Source organism: Zingiber officinale, chromosome 4B, assembly GCF_018446385.1.
Source record: "Zingiber officinale cultivar Zhangliang chromosome 4B, Zo_v1.1, whole genome shotgun sequence".
NCBI lineage: Eukaryota > Viridiplantae > Streptophyta > Magnoliopsida > Zingiberales > Zingiberaceae > Zingiber > Zingiber officinale.
The window spans coordinates 104,483,186-104,504,322 of NC_055993.1; the positions used below are offsets into that span (position 1 = coordinate 104,483,186).

The following is a 21,137-nucleotide window of genomic DNA, read 5'->3' on the forward strand; positions in this document are numbered from 1 at the left end:
TTTCTGTTTTTGTTCCACAAGTTTGGCGGCCCTTATCTCGACTAGAGCTTCGAGTTCTTCCGTCGAAAGCGCCACCGTGTGTTGTCGTCCAGCCTCGTCCATCGTTCTTGTTCGGATGCAGGTGCTTTCCCACAGACGGCGCCAATTTGATCCTGTCCGAACCAGAAGTCAACAGACGCTGGGCACTTAGCGCTCTTCGGCTCGCTGATGTAGATCTCCCACTGGTGGCGCGACGCTCCGGCTAGCCTGCACAGAAGTCGAGCTGGGAAGGGGTTCCCGGCGGCGACCCTCCGACGCTCAAGTCAGGTAAGCTACGATGAACAAAGTGGCTTCCAAAGTCTCCGAATACGTACCTCCCCGGCGAAACATGAGGTTCTTTATATAGAGCTTGTGAAGGGTTTGGGCACGCGTACCTAGGTGCATACGTGTCCTCTGTCCTTTCCCAGGTATGCGGCTGTCAGAAAGCTTACCTGACCCATATCGCTATAGTCAGAGCATGCCCTCGATGGGACAGCAGAATCCCCTGTCACAAGATTTGGAGCATGACACACACGTGAAACCTACCGGTTGTCAGAGAAGAAATCCTCGGGTCTTTTCCCTTGTTCCAAACTTGTCGTCCGAGTGGACATCTCCCTCAACATCCGACCGGACATCCGCAGTGGTTTACTTGTGCTTTGTGGAGACTAATAAACAGGGGTGCTTTATGACTGTGGTCGGTCAAAAGGTCAGCTCGGTCCATGACCTTTTTAACTGAGCGTCGGAACCCCGATTTGACAGGGTGCCTTCCAACCATAAGTGCGAGCCGGCCAGACCCATCCGGGCATCCGATTCCATCGGCCCAGTCGGCAATCCGGTCGGACCGGCCGTCTATGGTCGTCCGTCCGGTCGGACCATACTCCTCCCGGATGGGTGGCTACTCCGGTGACTTCCACTTGGCGTTGACATTGCAAGAGGGGGGCCCGCTCTTACCACCGGATCAGCTGGTATGTACACAACACAAGCATAAAAGTAGTTAACTTTGGTTTCAGATACGGGGAGTAATGTTGGCCCAAGTGCATGTGTGGTTTTTGAGGAGAGCTCCATTATTCTTCTCAGCTTTTAGCCTTTCATTAGCCAATCCACTTTTCCTTCCCTTAGTCAGGGCCACCTCAAGTGGACCGAAAGCGAGCACCTTAAATCTTCCTTGTGCATATGCAGAGATTTCTCCTCCATGTGCTTTCATCTGCAAAGGACCAGCAATTTTATTTTTTGAGAATCCCCATAAACTGAACTAAGATTTAAACTTTAAAGTGTTTTAATTTAAATTGCTGTAATAATATTTTTTATGATAAGCAATATAAAGGATATTTTTAAATATTTCCCAATAAATAATGTTTGATATATATATATTTTGTAATTTTTTTTAAACTTAAGATTTAGTATTTAGACTTTAGGATTTAGGACACTCCACTCAGTCGGTTGTCATTGTAAAATGATATAACTATCTTTTACTATTTTTTATTATTATCTCTTGTCTATATTATCACTATATGATTTTGTAGTTGGTACACAATTATAATAATTATAATTTTATAATTGTTATAATTAAATTTTCACATAGTTACATAAGCTACGATTATATAACTATTGCAACATCAATAGTACGTGAGCAAAGTTATTAGGGTGTGTTTGGTTCAAGTTATCATGTATAATCTTGGTTATGTGATTACCAGGTAATCAGATAATCAAGGTTATGGGGAATAAAATATAACCAAATGTTGTTTGGTTCAACCTAGGTAATGCAACAAAAACTTGTTTGTTTGAAGGTTTTAATGAATACCCTAGTTTAATATTTTACCGTATTATCCTCAGTTACAAAACCAATTATACATAATAATAATAATAATAATAATAATAATAATAATAATATTATTATTATTATTATTATTATTATTATTATTATTTTTTTTTTATGTTTTTTTACTTTTCTTTTACTTGTATTTTTTTTTTACTTTTTTGTGTTTTTTTATTTTTTAATGTTTTTATATTTTTATATTATTTAAATTTATATTTTTTTATTTTTTTTACATTTTTTAAATTTTAATTTTAATTTTAATTAATTTATTTTATTTTTAATTTTTAATTTTTTTAAAATTTTTTATTTTTATTTTTTTTTAAATTTTTTAAAATTTTTTTAAAACTTTTCAAAATTTTTAAAATTTTTTATTTTTATATTTCAAAAAAAAATTTAAAATTTTTTATTTTTATTTTTTTAAAAAAATTTTAAAATTTTTAAAATTTAATCTTTTTTTAATTTTTTATTTTTAAGATTTAATTTTTTTTTATTTTTTTAAAAATTATTTATTTAAAAGAAAATTTTAATTTTAAAAATTTTTAAACAATTTTTTTATTTTTTAATATTTTTAAATATTTTTTCTCTTTTTTTTTTCATATTTTTTCTTATCGGAGGGTATTTTTGGTAAAAAAAATTCGTTAATCCCGGAATCAAGGAAAACCTTAGGCCCCGTTTGGTTGGGTCGTTTTCTATTTTCATTTTCTTTTTTTTTAGAAATTACTGTTTGTTTTGTGTTTTCCATTTCTATTTTCTGGAAAATGAGAACTCATTTTCTAAGAAAACAGAAAATGACAAAATATCATTTTCTAGAGAAAATGGAAAACGCGCACAGAAAAATAGAAAACGGGAAAACGCGGCGTAACCTTGTGTTTCTGTCCTAAGCCCTAGTTTCTTCTCTCCACTCTCATTTTCCTCCCGAGCCCCTCTCCCGTGGTCTAGCTCCCTATCGCCGCCACCCATCCCTCTTCTTCCCCTCTCCACCGACGCCCCTCTTCCACTGCCAGATTCACCACCGCCTCTTTCATCCTTTTCCTCCCTTCCTTCTTTCCTTGTAGCGACCACGTGGCTCGTCGCCTTCCCTAACCTCGCGCTGAGAACGCACCCCTCGTCATCCCCGTCGTCGTCGTCGCCCTCTGCGCCATCGGGCTAGGGTTCTTCTCTGAGTTCGCCCCGCTGCCCTCCCTCTCCGATCGTCTCGTCATCCCCGTCGTCGCCGCCCTCTGCGCCATCGGGCTAGGGTTCTTCTCTGAGTCTGCCCCGCTGCCCTCCCTCTCCGATCCAGAAGCCACCTTCTCATTCTAAAAGCTCCAGACATCTTTGGTTTGGATTCGTAAGATTCATCATTTCCTTCCTCCTTTTTCAGTTGATCGTTGTATTTGGATGAAGTATGGAATTTGAAATGAATAGAAATTTTGAAGAAGAAGTATATTTGACCTAATCTCGAATGCTCAAGTCTGTAGATGTTCCACAATCTAATAGAAGCATGATCAATGTGTGTTCTAACAGAAGCATGATTTTTTAATTTGTAATTTCTCACCAGTTAATTTTATTATCTCATTTTTTTTCCTATGCGGTTGTTCAGATTGAGGTTGTTTGATGGCAATTGGTTTTTCGTTTTGTTCAATTTGAGAAATGTGGGAATTTTCAAGGAGAGGACATAAAAATGTTGTATTTTTATACTTATAAAATGGCTATGATTATATAATAATTTTTTTTACAAAAATAGATGGAAAGTTGTGTTCTTTATGTTGGAGTCAACCATTAGAATTGTTAGAATATGTAGGTTTAGTCTCACAAACTATATCTAGTCATTATGAATTACATTGGAGTTCATAAATCTATTTGTGATTATTCTCTTTTTACTTGAATAAAACAATGCATATCACAAGTACCATTGTCTATTGCAACCAAATATCAGGGCCTTGTTTTCTCTACATTGGGGCATCAACTTACTAGATGAAAAGGTTAAAACTTGGATGTACATTCCAATTTTTTTCTCTACATGCTTGTAACTTGCTTAGGGTATTGCTTTGGGTATTACATTTTCTAATATATGTTGCTCTACATTTTTATGTCGCCTTTAATATTGGCAATTTTTAGAGATTACATTATGGGAGGGCATACTCCAAGTATCGAAATTGAGAAGTATGATTGGTCAAAGACAAATGTTGCCATGTTTGTCGATATCATTTATGAAAAAGTGAAGCACAATAAGTTACAAACATCTACCTTCACTAATACGGTTTGGGAGGAGATCAACAAAGAATTATATCAGGTTACGAACAAGAATTATGGTGTAGAAAGGCTCAAAGGTAAATGGAATCGTCTACGCACAAGACAACGTCTTTTGCAGCATTGCTTGCGCATACTGGTGTGACCATGGATCCTGACACCGATAAAGTGAATGCTCCAGAGGAAGTGTGGGCAGACTTTTATCTGGTAAATACTTATATCTAATCAAATATATAATTTTATTGTATGTTTATGTATAATAAAATGCATTTTTTTGTAATCAATGGAACAGAAAAATAGAAAGGAGTATAAGTCAATACGAAAGGAAGGATGTGATCATTTTCACATTCTTAGTGAAATTTTCGGCAGGACAACTGCAATTGGTGATATGCATAGAACTTCTACTCAATTACCTCCCACATCTGATGAAGAGAGAGAGCTCGAAGAAGCATTCATTAACAGAGGTGTCAGCTCATATGTTGAAGTTGTCGATGACGAGAATGAGGACGTTGGAGGGGAACCTAACAATCGCCGACGTCGTAGTACAGAATCAACTGAGAGTCATCGACGTAAAGATCCTAAGCGTTCAAAAACTGAAAAATATGATGCTTATATGGACAAGTGGAGTGATACCTTGCAACACCTGAGTCAAGAATCTATTGCTAGGCAAAAATACCTAGATTTGAGGGCTGCTAAGTTAGAACGCGAACAAGAAATTTCTTCCTCTACTGGAACGAGCGGGTTCAGTGATCCTTACTCTATAGATATGTGCATGCAGGTTTAAAATCAGATGGATGACTTATCAAATCAAGTGTACACAAAAGCTACAGAAGCTTTCGGTAAACCTTGGCTACGAGAGGTTTTCATGAAAATTCCATCAAATAGGAGAGCTGGATGGTTGGATTGCCTCAATCTCGACCGTGTGTAGGGTCATATGTTGACAAGTTCATGGGGATTGCTTTTATTACCTAGCCGGAGACTTTTTAAGTAATGATGGTTTTTGATTTTGTGACTTGAATGTGTAAGACATATTTGCTATTTTGTGGATTGAATGTTTAAGACATATTTGATATTTTGAAATTTAATGTTGATGACTATGTCATGCTTTTTAAATTTTAATTGTTTATTGGTTTGCCTCAATTCATAATTAATTTTATACATGTGTGCTGAGTTTAATATCGATTTATTGCAGATCATGTCAAACTCTGATGATGAATATGATGAATTAGGCCCAGATATCAATTTGCTTCTTATTTTGAGCCATGCAAATGATTTTTTTCATGAAATGACTCAGTTTCATAGATCTATTGATCGGATGCCTTGTCGAACGTCATCTCTTACTGGGAGGATGTATATTCAAGAAATACTTGATGGGCACCCTCAAGTTTGCTTTGATAATTTTCGTATGTCGAAACATGTGTTCGTGAATTTTTGTAGGACATTAAAAGAGATGAATCTATTACAAGATGGAAAGAAAGTTACTGTTGAAGAAGGTGTCGCTATGTTCTTACTAATCATCGGGCACAACACACGACATCGAATATGTGCAGATCGATTTCAACATTCATTGTACACTTGTAGCAAGTGGTTCAAACGAGTTTTACGAGCTGTTTGTACATTGAGCACACATATTATTCGACCATATGAACACAATGGCGTCCATCCTCGCATATTGCATAATCTAAAGTGGTTTCCATATTTTAAGGTATATATTTTACCCTAATGTATCTAGTTACATTAACAACATATCTTTACTAAGACATTGTGTATTTTTAGAATTGTCTTGGAGCTATTGATGGAACTCACGTATCGGCATGGGCACCGACATCAATTCAAACATCTTTTCGTGGTAGAAAGGTTATTGTCACACAAAATGTGATGCTTGTATGCGATTTCGATATGCTTTTTACATTTGTGTATACGGGCTGGGAGGGGACAGCAAATGATTCAAGGGTGTTCATAGACGCTTTGACTAGGCATGAAAATCATTTTCCTAAACCTTGCGGTGGTAAGTAATAGAAAAAATTCTCTATATATATTCATTTATGTAGGTATTTTACATTATTAATTAATATGATACTACTATCACAGATCAATTTTATTTGGTTGATTCTGGTTACCCAAATATGCCGGGCTTTCTTGCTCCGTATCGAGGTCAACGCTATCACTTGAGAGATTATCGACGGCAAGGCAGACCAAGGGGGAAGGAAGAGTTGTTCAATTATAGGCATAGCACATGTCGTAATATTATTGAGCGATGCATTGGGGTGCTTAAGGCAAGGTTTCGAATTTTAAAAGATATGCCAAACTATCCAATTACTAGCCAAAGATTAATTCCGCTTGCATGTTGTGCGGTGCATAATTTCATACGTCGGCATCATGCAATGGATAATTTATTTATAGAGTATTCATCTGAAGATATGCTCATGTCTGGAGTTGAAGATAGTTTTGGTGATCAAGAGCCGATTCCAATTGATCCAAGCCAAACAGCTCAGATGGGACACATACGTGATGACATTGCAAGCCATATGTGGAATGATTATGTGGAGCATCATCCATAATTAGCTAATGTCTGGTTTCAGCCTTTTATGGCTCTTGATTTTGTTATGAATGACTGTTATAATTGGCTGTTTTTTGTTTTTGAATTTTGGTTGGGAAGCATTTTGTTACAATCTGTAATTAGCTCAGATGGGAAGCTTGTTGTTGCAATCTGTGGCTCTTGATTTTTGTGAAGGAATAGAAAAGAAAGTTGTTGTTACAATCTGTGGACTTTCTTTGAGACCTACAAATTTGAAAATTAATGTCTCAAGTACATAGCATATGTGAGAGAAGTTTGGAACTCTGAATGTTGTGAGGATTGCTGCATATGTTCTTTTTTGCTTATATGATCCTTACTTTTTTTATTTTCTTTTTTGCTGCATAGTTCCCCTCCTCCTCTAGTCATTAAGGTAACAAGCAGTCTTGTTGAAATGATTCAACTTGTGACATCTTATTCAGAGGTATTGATCTAACTGAGGCATTGCGGCTCCAGATGGAAGTTCAGAAACGCCTTCATGAACAACTACAGGTATCTTTTATAGTTGAGTTATGAGCATGCTCTTTTATTGTTTTATTTCTTATTTGTATCTTTGACATGATCCAGGCCATAAATTTATGGAATTTTATTTGGTATTTTTCTCAACAAACAATTGATAATGAATGTTGCGTGATTGTTGATTTCACATCTAATTCAAAAAACAAGCAGCAGCCTCAAGCGTTAAACTGTATTTGTCCCAATTATTCTTGTTCAACTCACAGCTGTATCGTCGGTAATATTTTTTGTATTCGGTAATTCTCTCTCATTATTTTCAACAGATTCAGAGAAATCTACAACTCAGAATTGAGGAGCAAGGGAAGTACCTGCAAGTGATGTTTGAGCAGCAATGCAAGTCAACCATGAACAAATTCAACACTCTTTCCACTGCAGAAGAGCCATCAAGTGTATCTTCTGATCCGATTGACATGGCTGCGAAGACCGATACCTCCATCAATTCAAAGGGAGCAGAAAGTTCCAAGCAAACAGCTACCAAAAGGAAGATGCCAGAGCTTGATCCTTCAAATCCAAGTAATGCAGATGCTATCATCGGGTGTAGATTTTTCAATCTCACCTTGAGATGGTGGCAGGTTTTGGGAAAACCATTTCAAGTTGTTGTATAAGGTGGCAATGTCGCATTGTGCAGGATGAAGACTAGTCTTTTTTGTTCAAGACAATTATGCCATAAAATATGTTGACTGGAGATATTTATTCCTTCAATAAAAGTGTTAATGCAATGAGTTGTGTGTTTATGAAAGAATCATTTGATGTTTTGAATTTGGATTATATGTTTAAGGGTTAATTTGACTGGAGATAATTATCATAGCTTTGTTGCGCGTGTTAAAACCTTGCTCTTTTCTGTGTTACTCTTTGCCGTAAGCGTCTACACATCAATGTTAGAAGATGTGTGTGTCTGTTTGTTTGTAAATAAATTTACAACAATAACTAGACATCAATAACACTTAGTAGTTATAAACGAAATAAATATATGATCTTTGCAGAGCAAGTGGCGCATTGAAGGGCATTGTAAAATTCTCAGATATAAATATAAACAATTAGAAAGATCAAATCCAGGAAAGCAACCTAAACATAAATCTAGTTTAAAAAACTTAAATCTAGTATAAAATAACATTCATATATAAATCTATTTTTTTCCATATAAACATACCAAACGCATTTTCCAGTTTTCTTTTCTAGAAAATAGAATTACTGTATATCATACCAAACACATTTTCTGTTTTCTAAAAACAGAAACAGAAAATAGGAAAACAGAAATAGAAAACAGAAAACAGAAAATAGAAAATATTTTTCAAACCAAACGCTCCCTTAGTTTTCTGAGGTTTTCCGATTCCGGGCTGCATGACCCTTTTGCTGACGTGTCGGGCATGGAACATTACTCGGGAATCATCGAATACCTAAACCAAACAAAATTTTTGTTGATAACTTTGGATGGATAACCAAGGTTATTAAGAATAACCCCGAACCAAACGCACCCTTAAAGTAAAATTTTCTTTTATATTTTGCATCAATAAACACACTACGAACAAAATTTGAAAAAATAAAAAAGAAAAAATTACAATAAGCAGATTCAAATATAAAAAACCCAGTGTGATAATAAAGAGAAAAAAAATTAAAATATCAGAGAATTTATTGTAGTAAAAAGGTAAAATTTGTCACCTCAACGGTTCTATACGGTCGGCTCCACAACTATATCTAAGGAGATAAATCGAGAAATTATAGTTGACTAATACAGTAGAAAATTTTTTTCTCGATTTTACTGTGATTTAAATATTGGAGAACTCATTATTTATATTATAATTGTTATAATAATACCTTATTCGTAGTTGTTATAGCATGTTTTATAAATTAGATAAAAAATTTAGATAAGAGATTATAATACAAAGTAAATTGAATAATTATAACCAACTTAAAAGTAAGTTGAGAAGTTCTTTTAATAAACAATTAAAAAAGGAGGTTTAGGAAAAAAATTGACATCTTCTTGATTTTTGCCTTATATATAAATTAATTTTACTGAGAAATTGAATAAAGATGATTAATATTTAATGGTTGGCGGGCCCTGTTATATGTGTTATCGCATGAGCTTTCTTATCATTGCTTAACGCACTCCACTCCTTTCCTCTACGCGCATACTCCACCAGGACTTCCAAGTAACTCCCCCTCTTTCTGCCGATAATCAACCAATAATTGCTTCCTCCGCCATCAGGTACTTGCCTTCGACGTCTCGATGGCCATCTAAGATCCGCATTCGCCTTTTCGTTTCAGGATTCAAGGGTGTTTTGATCTTCGTTAGGGTTTCGAGAGTCGGTAACCGTGGAAGGAGCGGCATTTTGCCTGCGGCCGCCGATCGATTCGGGATTCCTCTTTCTTTCTGGCGTTCGTGGTCAAAATCCGCTATTGCTGGATTTCCGTTGCGTTTACTTGTAGAAAGGTTGGATTTTGATGCTATATCGTCGTCTTTGCCTGTTCATCTCGAGTTGCGTCGTATGTTTTTCTTGTTAGTTCGTGAACTATGAGTCCGCAATCTGGTTGTGATTGAATCGTGCTTCTCTATATTTGTTCGATGTGCCATCTCTTCTCAAGGTCAAAGATTCAGTTTTTTTCTCTTGTGTAGACTGTGGAGGGAGCGGATTCCGTTTGGTAGTTGTCTCCAAGATCTGTCGTTTCTATCTGGGTGCATTGACTTCGTTTATTGGATTGACCTGAACAAAGTTTTTTCCCCTTCTTGTTGCTGTCTTGTTTGTGTTGTTAAGAGCTTTCGATTTCATTACCTTCACCACTTTATCAAGAAGTTTCTGACCTCTTCTTCGAACTTTGTTTTCATGGATGTCATTTTGTTGCATAAATTACATCATTTTTATATTGCTTATTAGATATCTTCAGATTCCATTACGATAGTCTTGAATGCAAGCCTGCTCAGACATCACTTTATAGATAGTAATATAATCAATAGGTTATGATCTGTTTATTACTATCATGGAAATCACTTCTGCCCCATACTCATTATATTAAGATTTGGCAAAGGTGACTTATTAGCAGGTTTCGTTATTTTCCAAAACAAAAATTATGATGATTTTAGTTACATTGCCATGCAGATATACTTCAGAATAAGCTTATGGAAGTAAAAGTTTTTTTTTTATCTTCAAGGTCGTCGAGGATAGATTTATGCTGAATTGATGGTGCAACTTTATGTAACATTGAGCTAATAGATACAAGCACAAGCATCCACTTTCTTTTAATTGAACCTAAGTCCACTCGCAACCCGACACCTGAACTGCAACTTAACATGTCAAGTAGACAGCCTACGGAATCAGCTTCTCAACAACATTGCAAACAAGAACCTGGAATTCCAATCATATTGCAGGAAACAGTTCAGAGATACACTCCAGTAGATGGAGATACTGTGGTCTTTGAGTGTCTAAAAAAGGGTCATAATGTTGATGAAATTTGTACAAACGTCTCCAAACTTCCATGTGCCAATGACTTGGATCCATCCTTTGGTTCTACAAAACGTTTAAGTGGACAAGGTTCAACCACAGAATTGTCACAGTTGAACAAGGATCCAAACTTGAAAGAAATTGGAGAAGATATGAAGGAAATATTAGAGCAGCACAACACGGATAATCACAGAGTTTCTGTGAAAGTCAGTAATAGCAACAGTAGTTTGAGAAAGACTAGTGCAAGCACCAAGCTTAGTGATCAGGTTGAGAGTGGGAAAAATAGTATGTGCAAAGCTAGTACAAGCAGTGATGCAAGTAATGAAAGCAGTTGTAGTAGCATAGGCAGTAACATTAACAAGCCTCACAAAGCAAACGATTCAAGGTGGGAAGCAATCCAGGCAATGCGTGCTAAAGATGGGGTTCTCGGTTTAAATCATTTCAGGTTGCTTAAGAGATTGGGTTCTGGAGATATAGGCACTGTATATTTGTCAGAACTGAGTGGGACCAAATGCTGTTTCGCTATGAAGGTTATGGACAAAGTATCTCTTGCTGGTCGTAAAAAGCTGCTTAGAGCACAGACAGAGAGGGAGATATTACAATGCCTTGATCACCCTTTTCTTCCTACATTGTATACTGACTTTGAGACTGAAAAATATTCTTGTTTGGTGATGGAGTACTGTCCAGGAGGAGATCTGCACACCCTGCGGCAGAGGCAACCAGGAAAATGTTTTTCAGAACCAGCAGTGAGGTAAGAAGTCTGATTTTGGACTTTGATTTCTAGATAATATATACTATATTTTAGAACTGCTTAACTTATTTGTTTTGATCTCTTTGTATGTTTTTTCCTTGTGGAAACCCTATATTTTTTTGTAAGATTTTGGTTATTTGGCTTTTATTTTTCATTTGACAGCTAGTCCTGAAAACAATTATATCATTGAGGATGCAAATATTTATTTTTATCTCTTCATTTGAGTGAGTTGCAAAATAGTAAATTTCACAAGCATGTATGATTGGTTCCTCTTACGCTCTGCTAATACCATAACTGGTGTTATACGGACAATTAATCTTTACATTTCTTGCTTTGGTTGACGTACTTCAGACCATGAACTTTTGTAGATATATATATTTCCATAGTGCATGAGCTTTCCTCCCACCACCTTCAGCAATATTGAGGAGCATATCACTGCTGGGTGACCTGTCATTTTAAATAGGTTTTTGGAGTGGAAAAAATGCTAGTAGGAGGTGAAATTGAAACTGAATGGAATGCGATACGAATCGCCAAAGGTTTAACGTTGTCTTCTTCATCTTGAAACCATTTTTTAGAAGAAAAAAAATATATCACTTTAAGTATCTACTGGTATCTAGTCCCGACCACGGGCTGAGTTCTAACCGGATCCGGCCCGGGCCCGGGCCCGTAATCGGGTTAACGAGCAGGTTACCTGTTGACCTGGGTCGGCAGGCTTGAACCTTAACCTTAACCGACCCCTGCGCTAAGGTTAAGGCCTCCATTTAACCGCCGGTTCAATGGGTTTTTTTTATAGATGTAAATTTGTTAAAAATGATTTCATTGCTGGGACTTGAACTTGGGTTGCCTAGATGAGAGCCGAGTATCCTAACCAACTACACTACAATTATTGATGTCCTTATGTGTTAGTTAATTTATTAATAACTAATTGATAGTTTTCTTTTGCTATATTTTAATAGTTGGAAGAAGAGTAAGAGAGTAAATAATTCTTTCAACTTTGAAACGGTTCGTTTATATTAGTGTGATTTAAAAGCTAGATAACAAAGTAAAGCAATTCTTATCGTTGGGGGAAAGAGTTTTTTTTTAAAAAAAAAATTATTTGACCGTTTTTTTGATCAATAGCTATGATTTAGTGTCCGTTATTCTCCAAACTCTATAAATAAGGAGCTCATTTCATCATTTCACAACACCTTCTCTACTCTTATCTCTCAATTCTGAAATCTCGACCGCTTTTGACTTCAATTCTCCAATTATAATGGAAGGAGGAGGTTCATCATCTCAATCTCGGAAGAATAAGGAAATAGTCCATCGGAACAAGGACCACGATATTTAATTTATCAATGATAAACCCGAGCAAGTTCGGACATCCGAGATATAAGGAAGTATTGATAGCGATACTTCCAAAGTTCGAGATACTCCTTTAAAATCATAGGAGATACGTAGGCAAGGAAATAGTGCAAGCCCTTTATATATATATTTTTATAAATTATAATTTTAAAATAATAATAATCTTGAACCGTGGTGAACCGTGAACCGGTGGTTCCAAAATAGATATCATCAATAGGATAAAGAGTGAGGTGAAACTGTGAAAGAAATAGAGAGGTTTTCTGGAGTTTTATGTGTCATTGCGTGCTAAAATTTTTTTTGTTTATTGTACCATCAATCATACTTTATGGAATCTAGTGTTGAGAAGCTATGAGAAAATGCAATTGTACCATCAATCATACTTTATGGAATATAGTGTTGAGAAGCTATGAGAAAATGCACAAAAAGAGCAAATGTAGTAGAGCTGATAGAAGTAAAGGCATATTACTCTCTGGAGCGATTAGGTGTGGCTTCAATTGATAGTAAAATAAGATAAAATAGGTTAAGATTGTTTAGACATATTCAAACATGAGTCAATGCCTACAATTAACAATTAGATTTATTGGATCAATTATATTTTAAGATGTGACTTAGAGAGATCTAGATTTTACTAGTGATATAATATTGTTGAGTTTGATGAAAGAGGAACACGAAAATAGTCGAGACTTCACAGTTTTATGATGATCAATTGAAAGTTTTCTTTTTTCAAAAGACATAATTGTGATTACTCAATTAATTGGCTATGAAATGTTCTGAGAATTTGGACAAAACTAATGGATTAATTCCACAAGAAGCCAATTGTTCAATTCCAGTGATATATTTCTATCTACACGTAACCTAGTTCACTGCACTTGGAAGAAATGATACTATATGACAACTTAAAGATGAAAAAAAAAAATCATCACCAGCTATACACAGGAGTAGTCAAACCTTTTGGAAATTACTGAGTAGTGAAAACAGAGAAATTGTTTATATCTCTATTGGCATAGATCAATTATGTTAGTTCAAAATATAAATGGGTTGGTTTGGTGCCTGCTTGATTTGTCCTTTTTCCAGTCAAATATATCTCTGATCTGTCTGCAGGAGTGATTCAAGAGTAATATAAGATTATAAATTCAGTTGACAATTATGTGCTGTGAGACTGAACAGTGTTTAATGTTAGTTGAAAAGGCCAAATGATTCAGTTACTTGGACTGTAGCCTGGATACCATCAACAATCTTTTATGATCATAATACAAGCCCTATGGAGATGTTTCTGTCTCAGTGAATACACCACGTACATGTGAATTGTAATTAGTCATAAACTCAATCAAGAAATTGTATAAGCAAGTAGCTGCAGTTTTTCATAAATGAATTGTAATCCAGGAATATTTCTCGTGATACTATTTTTCCTTTTCTTTCAAAAGTTTCATCTTAATTAATGTACAACTACTTGGAATTACAAAATTCATATCCAAGTGTGTACACTAGGGGATTTTTTTTCAGCATATCTATATTTCATAATCATCTTATGTTGTGAAGACTTGAACATGGAAGAGTGTCATCTTTTATCAACTTTTTCCTCAAAAGTAGTAGATTTTGTTTATGATCTCTAGTAGTTATTTGTAAGCATGTGTTGCCAAATGCAACTGTATGGTTGAACTGCAGTACAAAAATATGCTTAATATTTCTACTGAACTATAAGCTCCTTTTCTCTTTTACTGGACTGTTTTTCTATATATTTTTTTATTGGTGGATGAGCAGTCTTAGCGACTTGCACTGCTACAATGGGTACTGAGAATAGACTGTCCTAGTTAATAGAAATCTTGGAAATGTTCATGTGCAACAGTTCTTGTAAATATGCTGAAGTTTTACCATTACATTTTTTAATGAATTGTGTATTACACAAATAAACTTCTTGTGTATACTGAGTTCATCAGCTGCATTCATTGCATCTCTTTTAAAGTTTAACTAAATTGATTATCAAATTTTTGAAACATTTGCATTTGATTTTCACAAATGCAGGTTTTATGTTGCTGAAATCCTCCTTGCTCTGGAATATCTGCATATGCTTGGTGTCATCTATCGTGACCTGAAGCCAGAGAATGTCCTTGTCCGAGAAGATGGCCACATCATGCTCTCAGACTTTGATCTTTCTCTTCGTTGTACTGTTAGTCCCACCCTCATTAAATCATCAAATACTACTTATGAGCCTAGAAGAAACAATCATGGCTACTGCATCCAACCTGGTTGTGTTGAACCATCCTGCATCCAGCCTTCCTGTGCTGCCCCCACTACATGTTTCTTCCCTCGGTTATTTCCCTCCAAGTCCAAGGTGCGGAAACAGAAGCTTGAGATTGGAAATCAGATCAGTCCATTGCCTGAGCTCATTGCAGAACCTACTGATGCTAGATCCATGTCATTTGTTGGTACTCATGAGTACTTGGCCCCTGAGATCATCAAAGGTGAGGGCCATGGAAGTGCTGTTGACTGGTGGACCTTAGGTATCTTCCTGTATGAGCTTTTATTTGGAAAGACTCCTTTCAAGGGTTCAGGCAACCGTGCTACATTGTTTAATGTGATTGGTCAGCCCTTGAGGTTTCCTGAGTATCCAGTTGTGAGTTTCTCTGCTAGAGATCTCATAAGGGGATTACTAGTCAAAGAGCCACAGCATCGGCTTGCTTATAAGCGTGGGGCTACGGAGATAAAGCAGCACCCATTTTTTGAGGGTGTTAATTGGGCCTTGATTAGATGTGCAACCCCTCCTGATGTCCCGAAACCCATTAAGACTGAACAACACATTGGGGCAATGGCATCAACTAGTCAGAATGCTAACCCTACATCTGAAAAAGGTTCAGATAACTATCTGGAGTTCAATTTCTTCTAATGGCATAATCTTGACTGGTGCAATTGCCCTTGTCGACACTACTCAATGCATGCTCTCGAGTTCTAAGTGGTTTTATAAAAATCATGCTGGTTGTATTTCTCTTATTGTACCAGGTCAAACTTCTTAAGTTGCATATATTATTCAATGGTTGGTTAGATATTTTCCTCTACTGTTCATTAATCTACAAAGCTTGCACGAGACATTTCTATTCGGCAATTTTCTGCTAAATAATAGCTACTGAGTTTCTGGATAAAAATTCCCAACCACCTCGTGGGGTTTGCATTTTTTGGTGGGGAGAGACTGCAAGTTGAAATTGAAACTTAAGACACAGGACCAAGTTCAGAAAATCAGTACATGGACTATGTTCAGAATCGAATTAAAATCTAGTGTGTAAAATGAAAATTTCCCTTGTATGCTTGTGAAACTTCTCATTGGATTTCGTTGCGAATGGAGATCCATATGCAATTTAATTTCTGTTGAGCACTTCTTAATAGCATTATGTTATATTCTCAGCATCTTGGAGGCAGACAGTATAGAATCATTTTACTTTCCTGTTTATGAGCTCTCAACTGAATTAACTCGGATTCAAACAAACCTAAGATGGTTAATCTACGGGGTAGGCCAACCAGCTACATGAACAGATATTAAACTTCCTATTGCCGTAAGGTGTCTGCTTTGCTTATACTTATTTTTTTCTGTAAAAAAGGATCACTATATTTTCCTACAGATATGAGTTAACAGAAGCAGATGTTTCTCTTTTGGCCAATGTTTTAGATGGAACATTAACCCTTTTGGAAGATATGTTGGTTTGAAGGTACATCTTTACACTTGATATTTCACTTTGACGAGTTCTTTTCCAATTTTAATATTAATATTTGCACTAATGCCTGCCGGCATGTGCATCACCAACTTATCACCACTATAAGATTCAATCTGAGTGGTCAGAGCTTCACTTCGCTTTGTAAGTTGATCCAAGGAGACTTTGTAATCTCCTCAGAGATGGTTTTTCTAGAATCTAGTCTGATATTAGCAACAGTGATTTTGCCAATATGTCATGGGCACAAGGTATATATATTTTATTTCTAAATCAAAAGTATGGTTTATATTTTTTATTCGAGAGAAGATAAAAAGCATGTCTTAAAGTAAATAACCATATTACTTGTGGATGTTGAAGGTGTGACAAAATATCAAAGAGTGAATCTAAAGTGTTTTTACAAGTGCGTTTATGTTAATATATTAATTGCATTTTATCACTGGTATATGCTCGCTTTCATATTAACATTTTGTGCTAGGTATCATTTGTGATCTATAGAATTGTATGCCTACACCTGTTTATGCTAATGTATTAATTACATTTTCCCTCAATATAAAATCCTCTAACATTAGCGGGAGCTTTGCGCACTAGGCTGTCCTTTTTATTAAATCCTCTAACATGCTTGCTTTCATGTTAATTTTTAGTGCTAGGTATCATCTGAAATCTATAAAATTGTAGTCCTACACGTACCTACTGACAGATAATTGGAAATTCCGTTTTCATGCAAGTTAAATCTCACTTTAATAATCATAGTTATTAATCCAAATTTCAAGAAAACAATATTTATTATTAGGGGTATTCTATAATATTAAAATACAGATAAGATAACTAATGTCAAATAAGCCAATTTTTATATATATATAAAACAATCTAAATTATCCTGAGAAGACGCAAAGTTGTTATATAGTTTAACCATATGTATTCTTGGTTTGTTGGAGGTAGAGGGAGTTTTTAGTTCTCCTTGATGCATTTCTTGTTAGCAGGATATCGATACGTTGAATCTGTTCAGTTGCTTGCACATGATGCCTGTGCTACCTTTGTTTTCCAGGTGGTGAAGCCACTCTTACAACAAAGGACAAGAAGGTACAACTCCTGCAAGGTTGTAGCAGAGATGAATTGTTGAAGGTGAGGATCACTTTTTTTTTTCCCTTCATAGTGAGATTAAAAAGATAAGGGAAATAATCAAATTGAGTGCCTAATAATGAAAATTTCCTGATATGGCCTTCTTGTTGCACCGATCATACCTCTCCAGCCATTGTACTAAAGTATCCTTTTTTGGCCATTGAGCTGTCTTACCAAACAATTTATAGAGCTAGTGCTAAAGTTCTAGGTTAGCTTTAGCACATTCTCGATACAAAGTATTGTTCATTCAAGTTCTTTGGTAAAATTATTTGTTGGATTGAATAAATTTAACAATTCCACATTTTTAGCAGTTCATCCCCTATTGAGTTTATTGATATCATTCAGTGTTGTTTGGTTAAATTATTTGATGGTAGAAGTGGAGGACTTTGGTACAATGTGTGGGAGGGGGGCTTGATTAGGGTGAAATTTTGTGATCTTAAATCATCATACTTGTCGATGTCTAACTAACCAGACTAACAAGTTTGGAGCATCCTAACTACAACGCTCGTCATGTAGTTGATGACTTACTTTCTTAACCTTTGCAAAACAGATAGAGAGATAGATTATTGCTATAACGATAGTTACTGTACGATAGTAACTTGCATGGTAGTAATAAACACTTGGTAACGACTATAGAGTATAACATCTGTATTGCTATGTGTTACTAGTCGTTTAGATAATCTCAAGAGTGTACTTATCTGTACTGATCTGTAGGTAATGGACTACAATTCTCTAGAGAGGCTGCATCTGATGACCCCTTGGGCCATTCCTCACCAAGAGCTCTATGATTACATGAAGCAACAAGCTCTAGGCCTGGAATATGTGACATTCCTGAAGCAAGGATCCTTCCATGTAGACGTGCCACGACCGAGCGGAACTAGTCAAGATGATAAAGTCCAAACGAAACTGTCTGAGGCTGCTTACAGGTATGCCCTAGTTTTGTATCAGGGTTAAGATCATTTCTGCAACAGCTGTGTCTTCAACTGATTAAATGCACTTCAAATTGTGAATAAAAGTTATCTAACATTGCATCCATCAAATATGATCTTAATGTGTTTTTTTTTCCTCATGAAAAGACAACTTTTTTTGTTTCTTTGCCAAGGAAAGACAACACAACTGCACAACTGTGCTGGTTCTTGGGTTTCTTAACTCTTAGCACAATAATTCAAACAGATGGACATTAAACTTATATATATATATATTATAATAATAATTTGTTGCTTAAAAAATATTGTGCTTGGTGGCTACAGCTAGCTATTGTTTCTTGATAATTTAATTTTTGTGGAACCACATTTAAGTTTATGCTATTTAAACCAAATGATAGATACAAATTAAAAAGGTTGAAAAAAAGAGTTACAGGCATGTACATTTTTTTAATTAGTAAATATAAATTTAGTGATAAATTAATATATATATATATATACATGGTTGTTCATTTTCTATTTTTTTTAGTTGGCACTTCATCAACAAGACTAAATATGAATGTGTTCCTCTTCCATAAACTAGGCACACTTCAAGACATTGGCAAGAAATATCCATTGAACAAAAAAACAGATGGCAACATAGAAACGCAGCACATCTCTAGGGTTGTTTTTTTTTCTAATGAATATGTGGTGTGTGCCTATCATATAATATATAAAAATGTATTTATTTATTTATTTGTCATGATATATAATTTCTAATGCATTTTTTTGCTTGAAATAATTAGATGTATTCTTTATGTACAAAAATTGAATCAATCAATCATTTTAATATTTTTAAAAGTGATCTTTGTTTCAATTGTGTCTTGTGGTTAGGGGATGAAATCTGCATGTGTATGATTATATGGCCCCATGCCCATAGAAAAAACATAAATAAAGAGAACACAATGATAATATCTCATTCACTCACCGTGAAAATTCATTCATGTATGTTTTTTCAGGATAAAGCTGAGAAATCAAATTGAAATAACTGTATTTGATTCAAAATTTTAATTTGGTTATTTCAGAAATTTAGTTTTCTTAAAAAATAATTATTTTGATTTATTGGTTTTGATTAATTTAAATTATCAACAATGAATTATAATCCAAGTTCATGAATTATAATAATTCAAAGATAGTCGAGTGACAGTCAATTATTCACACATCAGTCCATTAATAATGTAATAATAGTCAATTATTTTGTATTTGATTAAATTAATTGATTTTATATATTAATTTGAATTTAATGATAAATTTGATATTTATCAAAAGAAAAAAAAAATAGCCTGCTCTCTCTTCATTTGTGCTCACCTTTCTTACTTACGTTTTTTTAAAAAATTTATTTAGATCGAAATGTTTATTTTATAATATTTTTTCTTAAAAAATGACAATTGAATTTGTCTATTTATTTTATATTTTATTTGTTCTATTTAAGTATTTATAAAAGTCAATAAATGACGTAATATATTGAACTCCATAACATCCCGACAGCACGTGATCTGCAGCTAAAATCACGTGTTCCTTTCCTGCGCCTGCGAGAATTCAGCTCACACTTCACATTTCCTTTCACCCCCTGAAATTATCGCTATTCGTTTTCTTCTTCCTGTTTTAAAAAATTCACCTCTTTCCCCTCTATTTTTTTATACCATTACAATATTCTTTTTTTTTAAAAAAATACTTAAAATAAAGTGGACTTTTTCCAAATAGGCCACAATATTAATGTTTTTAATATTATTGGTCTTTAATCTTCAAGTATCTTTTTATTATTATTATTTATTTCTCTTTTTTTCATGTATATTTTGATGTGTCATCTTTTTCATGCAATTTTGCATGATTGATTAGATGTGATCCATATTTCCAAAAATTAAATCAATCAATCATTATATATCATTATATATGTATATTATAAAAATCTATTTAAAATCCCTATCCATAGAAATAATGGACAGTAATAATAATATCTACTTCCCTCAACTTGAAAATTCATTATTTTTTTTAGTATTTTCCTTATTTTATAATTATTTCACAAAAAAAAGTATCATTATTTTGTCTATTTATTTAATGTTTTATTTGTTTTTTTTGGGTAAAAATAGGAATGACGCCTCATTTTTTTTAATAATCAAAGGGGAGCTTTTTTTATTTTTAAATAAAAAAATGCTAAGCCTTAAAATGAGACGATTACAGTCCAGTATTATTATTTCCCACTAGTTACTAATACAAATAAATTTAACATATTCAACCATATTTACATTAATAACTAAATTGTAACTATTATAATATCCTAGTTACAATTTTATAACTGTTATAATATAAATTTATCTTATTTAATAATATTTAATTATGATTTTATAGTTACTATAATATAAATTTATCTTATTAAATGACATTCATATTATAGTAATTACAAACTATAACGTTATAACTACTATAAGAGCTACGTAATCTTAATTACTATAATACATATATTATTCATCCAATTGATTAATGAACCGGATGATTGATGGAACCGGATGATAGAAGGTAATAAAGTGACAATAATATATTGGAGAGTAATTATAAATAAGTTGTTGGTAGATAGGGCAAAGTGTTTTTGATAAAAAAAAAAAAAAGGAAACTCATTTGACTATTAAAATAGTAGGGTGCTCTATTATTTTTTTTTTTTTTATCAA

At 34.4% G+C, this 21,137-nt stretch overlaps 2 protein-coding genes across 6 annotated transcripts; both read left to right on the top strand.

The window, feature by feature from the left end:
* Positions 1–9,230: 9,230 nt before the first annotated feature.
* On the top strand, positions 9,231–15,732 carry LOC121975855 (serine/threonine-protein kinase D6PK-like). 5 transcript variants are annotated; one of them, XM_042527750.1, is made up of 4 exons: positions 9,231–9,363; positions 9,451–9,588; positions 10,305–11,345; positions 14,712–15,732. In XM_042527750.1, exons 3-4 carry the CDS (start codon positions 10,444–10,446, stop codon positions 15,571–15,573), a joined length of 1,764 nt encoding a protein of 587 aa, XP_042383684.1. In that variant the 5' UTR covers positions 9,231–9,363; positions 9,451–9,588; positions 10,305–10,443; the 3' UTR covers positions 15,574–15,732. The 5 variants fall into 5 exon arrangements, with proteins under 5 accessions (XP_042383684.1, XP_042383685.1, XP_042383686.1 ...); XM_042527751.1 differs by lacking the exon at positions 9,451–9,588 and having other exon boundaries at positions 9,245–9,363; XM_042527752.1 differs by lacking the exon at positions 9,451–9,588 and having other exon boundaries at positions 9,247–9,363; positions 10,253–11,345.
* A 148-nt stretch (positions 15,733–15,880) lies between these two features.
* On the top strand, positions 15,881–19,244 carry LOC121975857. Its single transcript, XM_042527754.1, has 4 exons — positions 15,881–16,638; positions 17,436–17,512; positions 18,224–18,435; positions 19,016–19,244. Exons 1-4 carry the CDS (start codon positions 16,623–16,625, stop codon positions 19,092–19,094), a joined length of 384 nt encoding a protein of 127 aa, XP_042383688.1. The 5' UTR covers positions 15,881–16,622; the 3' UTR covers positions 19,095–19,244.
* The last annotated feature ends 1,893 nt before the right edge of the window (positions 19,245–21,137 follow it).

Coding starts and splice junctions, on each gene's coding strand:
- LOC121975857 (XM_042527754.1), top strand. Junction 17,513..18,223: donor GCAGAGATGAATTGTTGAAG/GTGAGGATCACT, acceptor ACTGATCTGTAG/GTAATGGACTACAATTCTCT. Junction 18,436..19,015: donor CTGTCTGAGGCTGCTTACAG/GTATGCCCTAGT, acceptor TCCATAAACTAG/GCACACTTCAAGACATTGGC.
- LOC121975855 (XM_042527750.1), top strand. CDS start 10,444: ATGTCAAGTAGACAGCCTACGGAATCAGCTTCTCAACAACATTGCAAA. Junction 11,346..14,711: donor TTTTCAGAACCAGCAGTGAG/GTAAGAAGTCTG, acceptor TCACAAATGCAG/GTTTTATGTTGCTGAAATCC.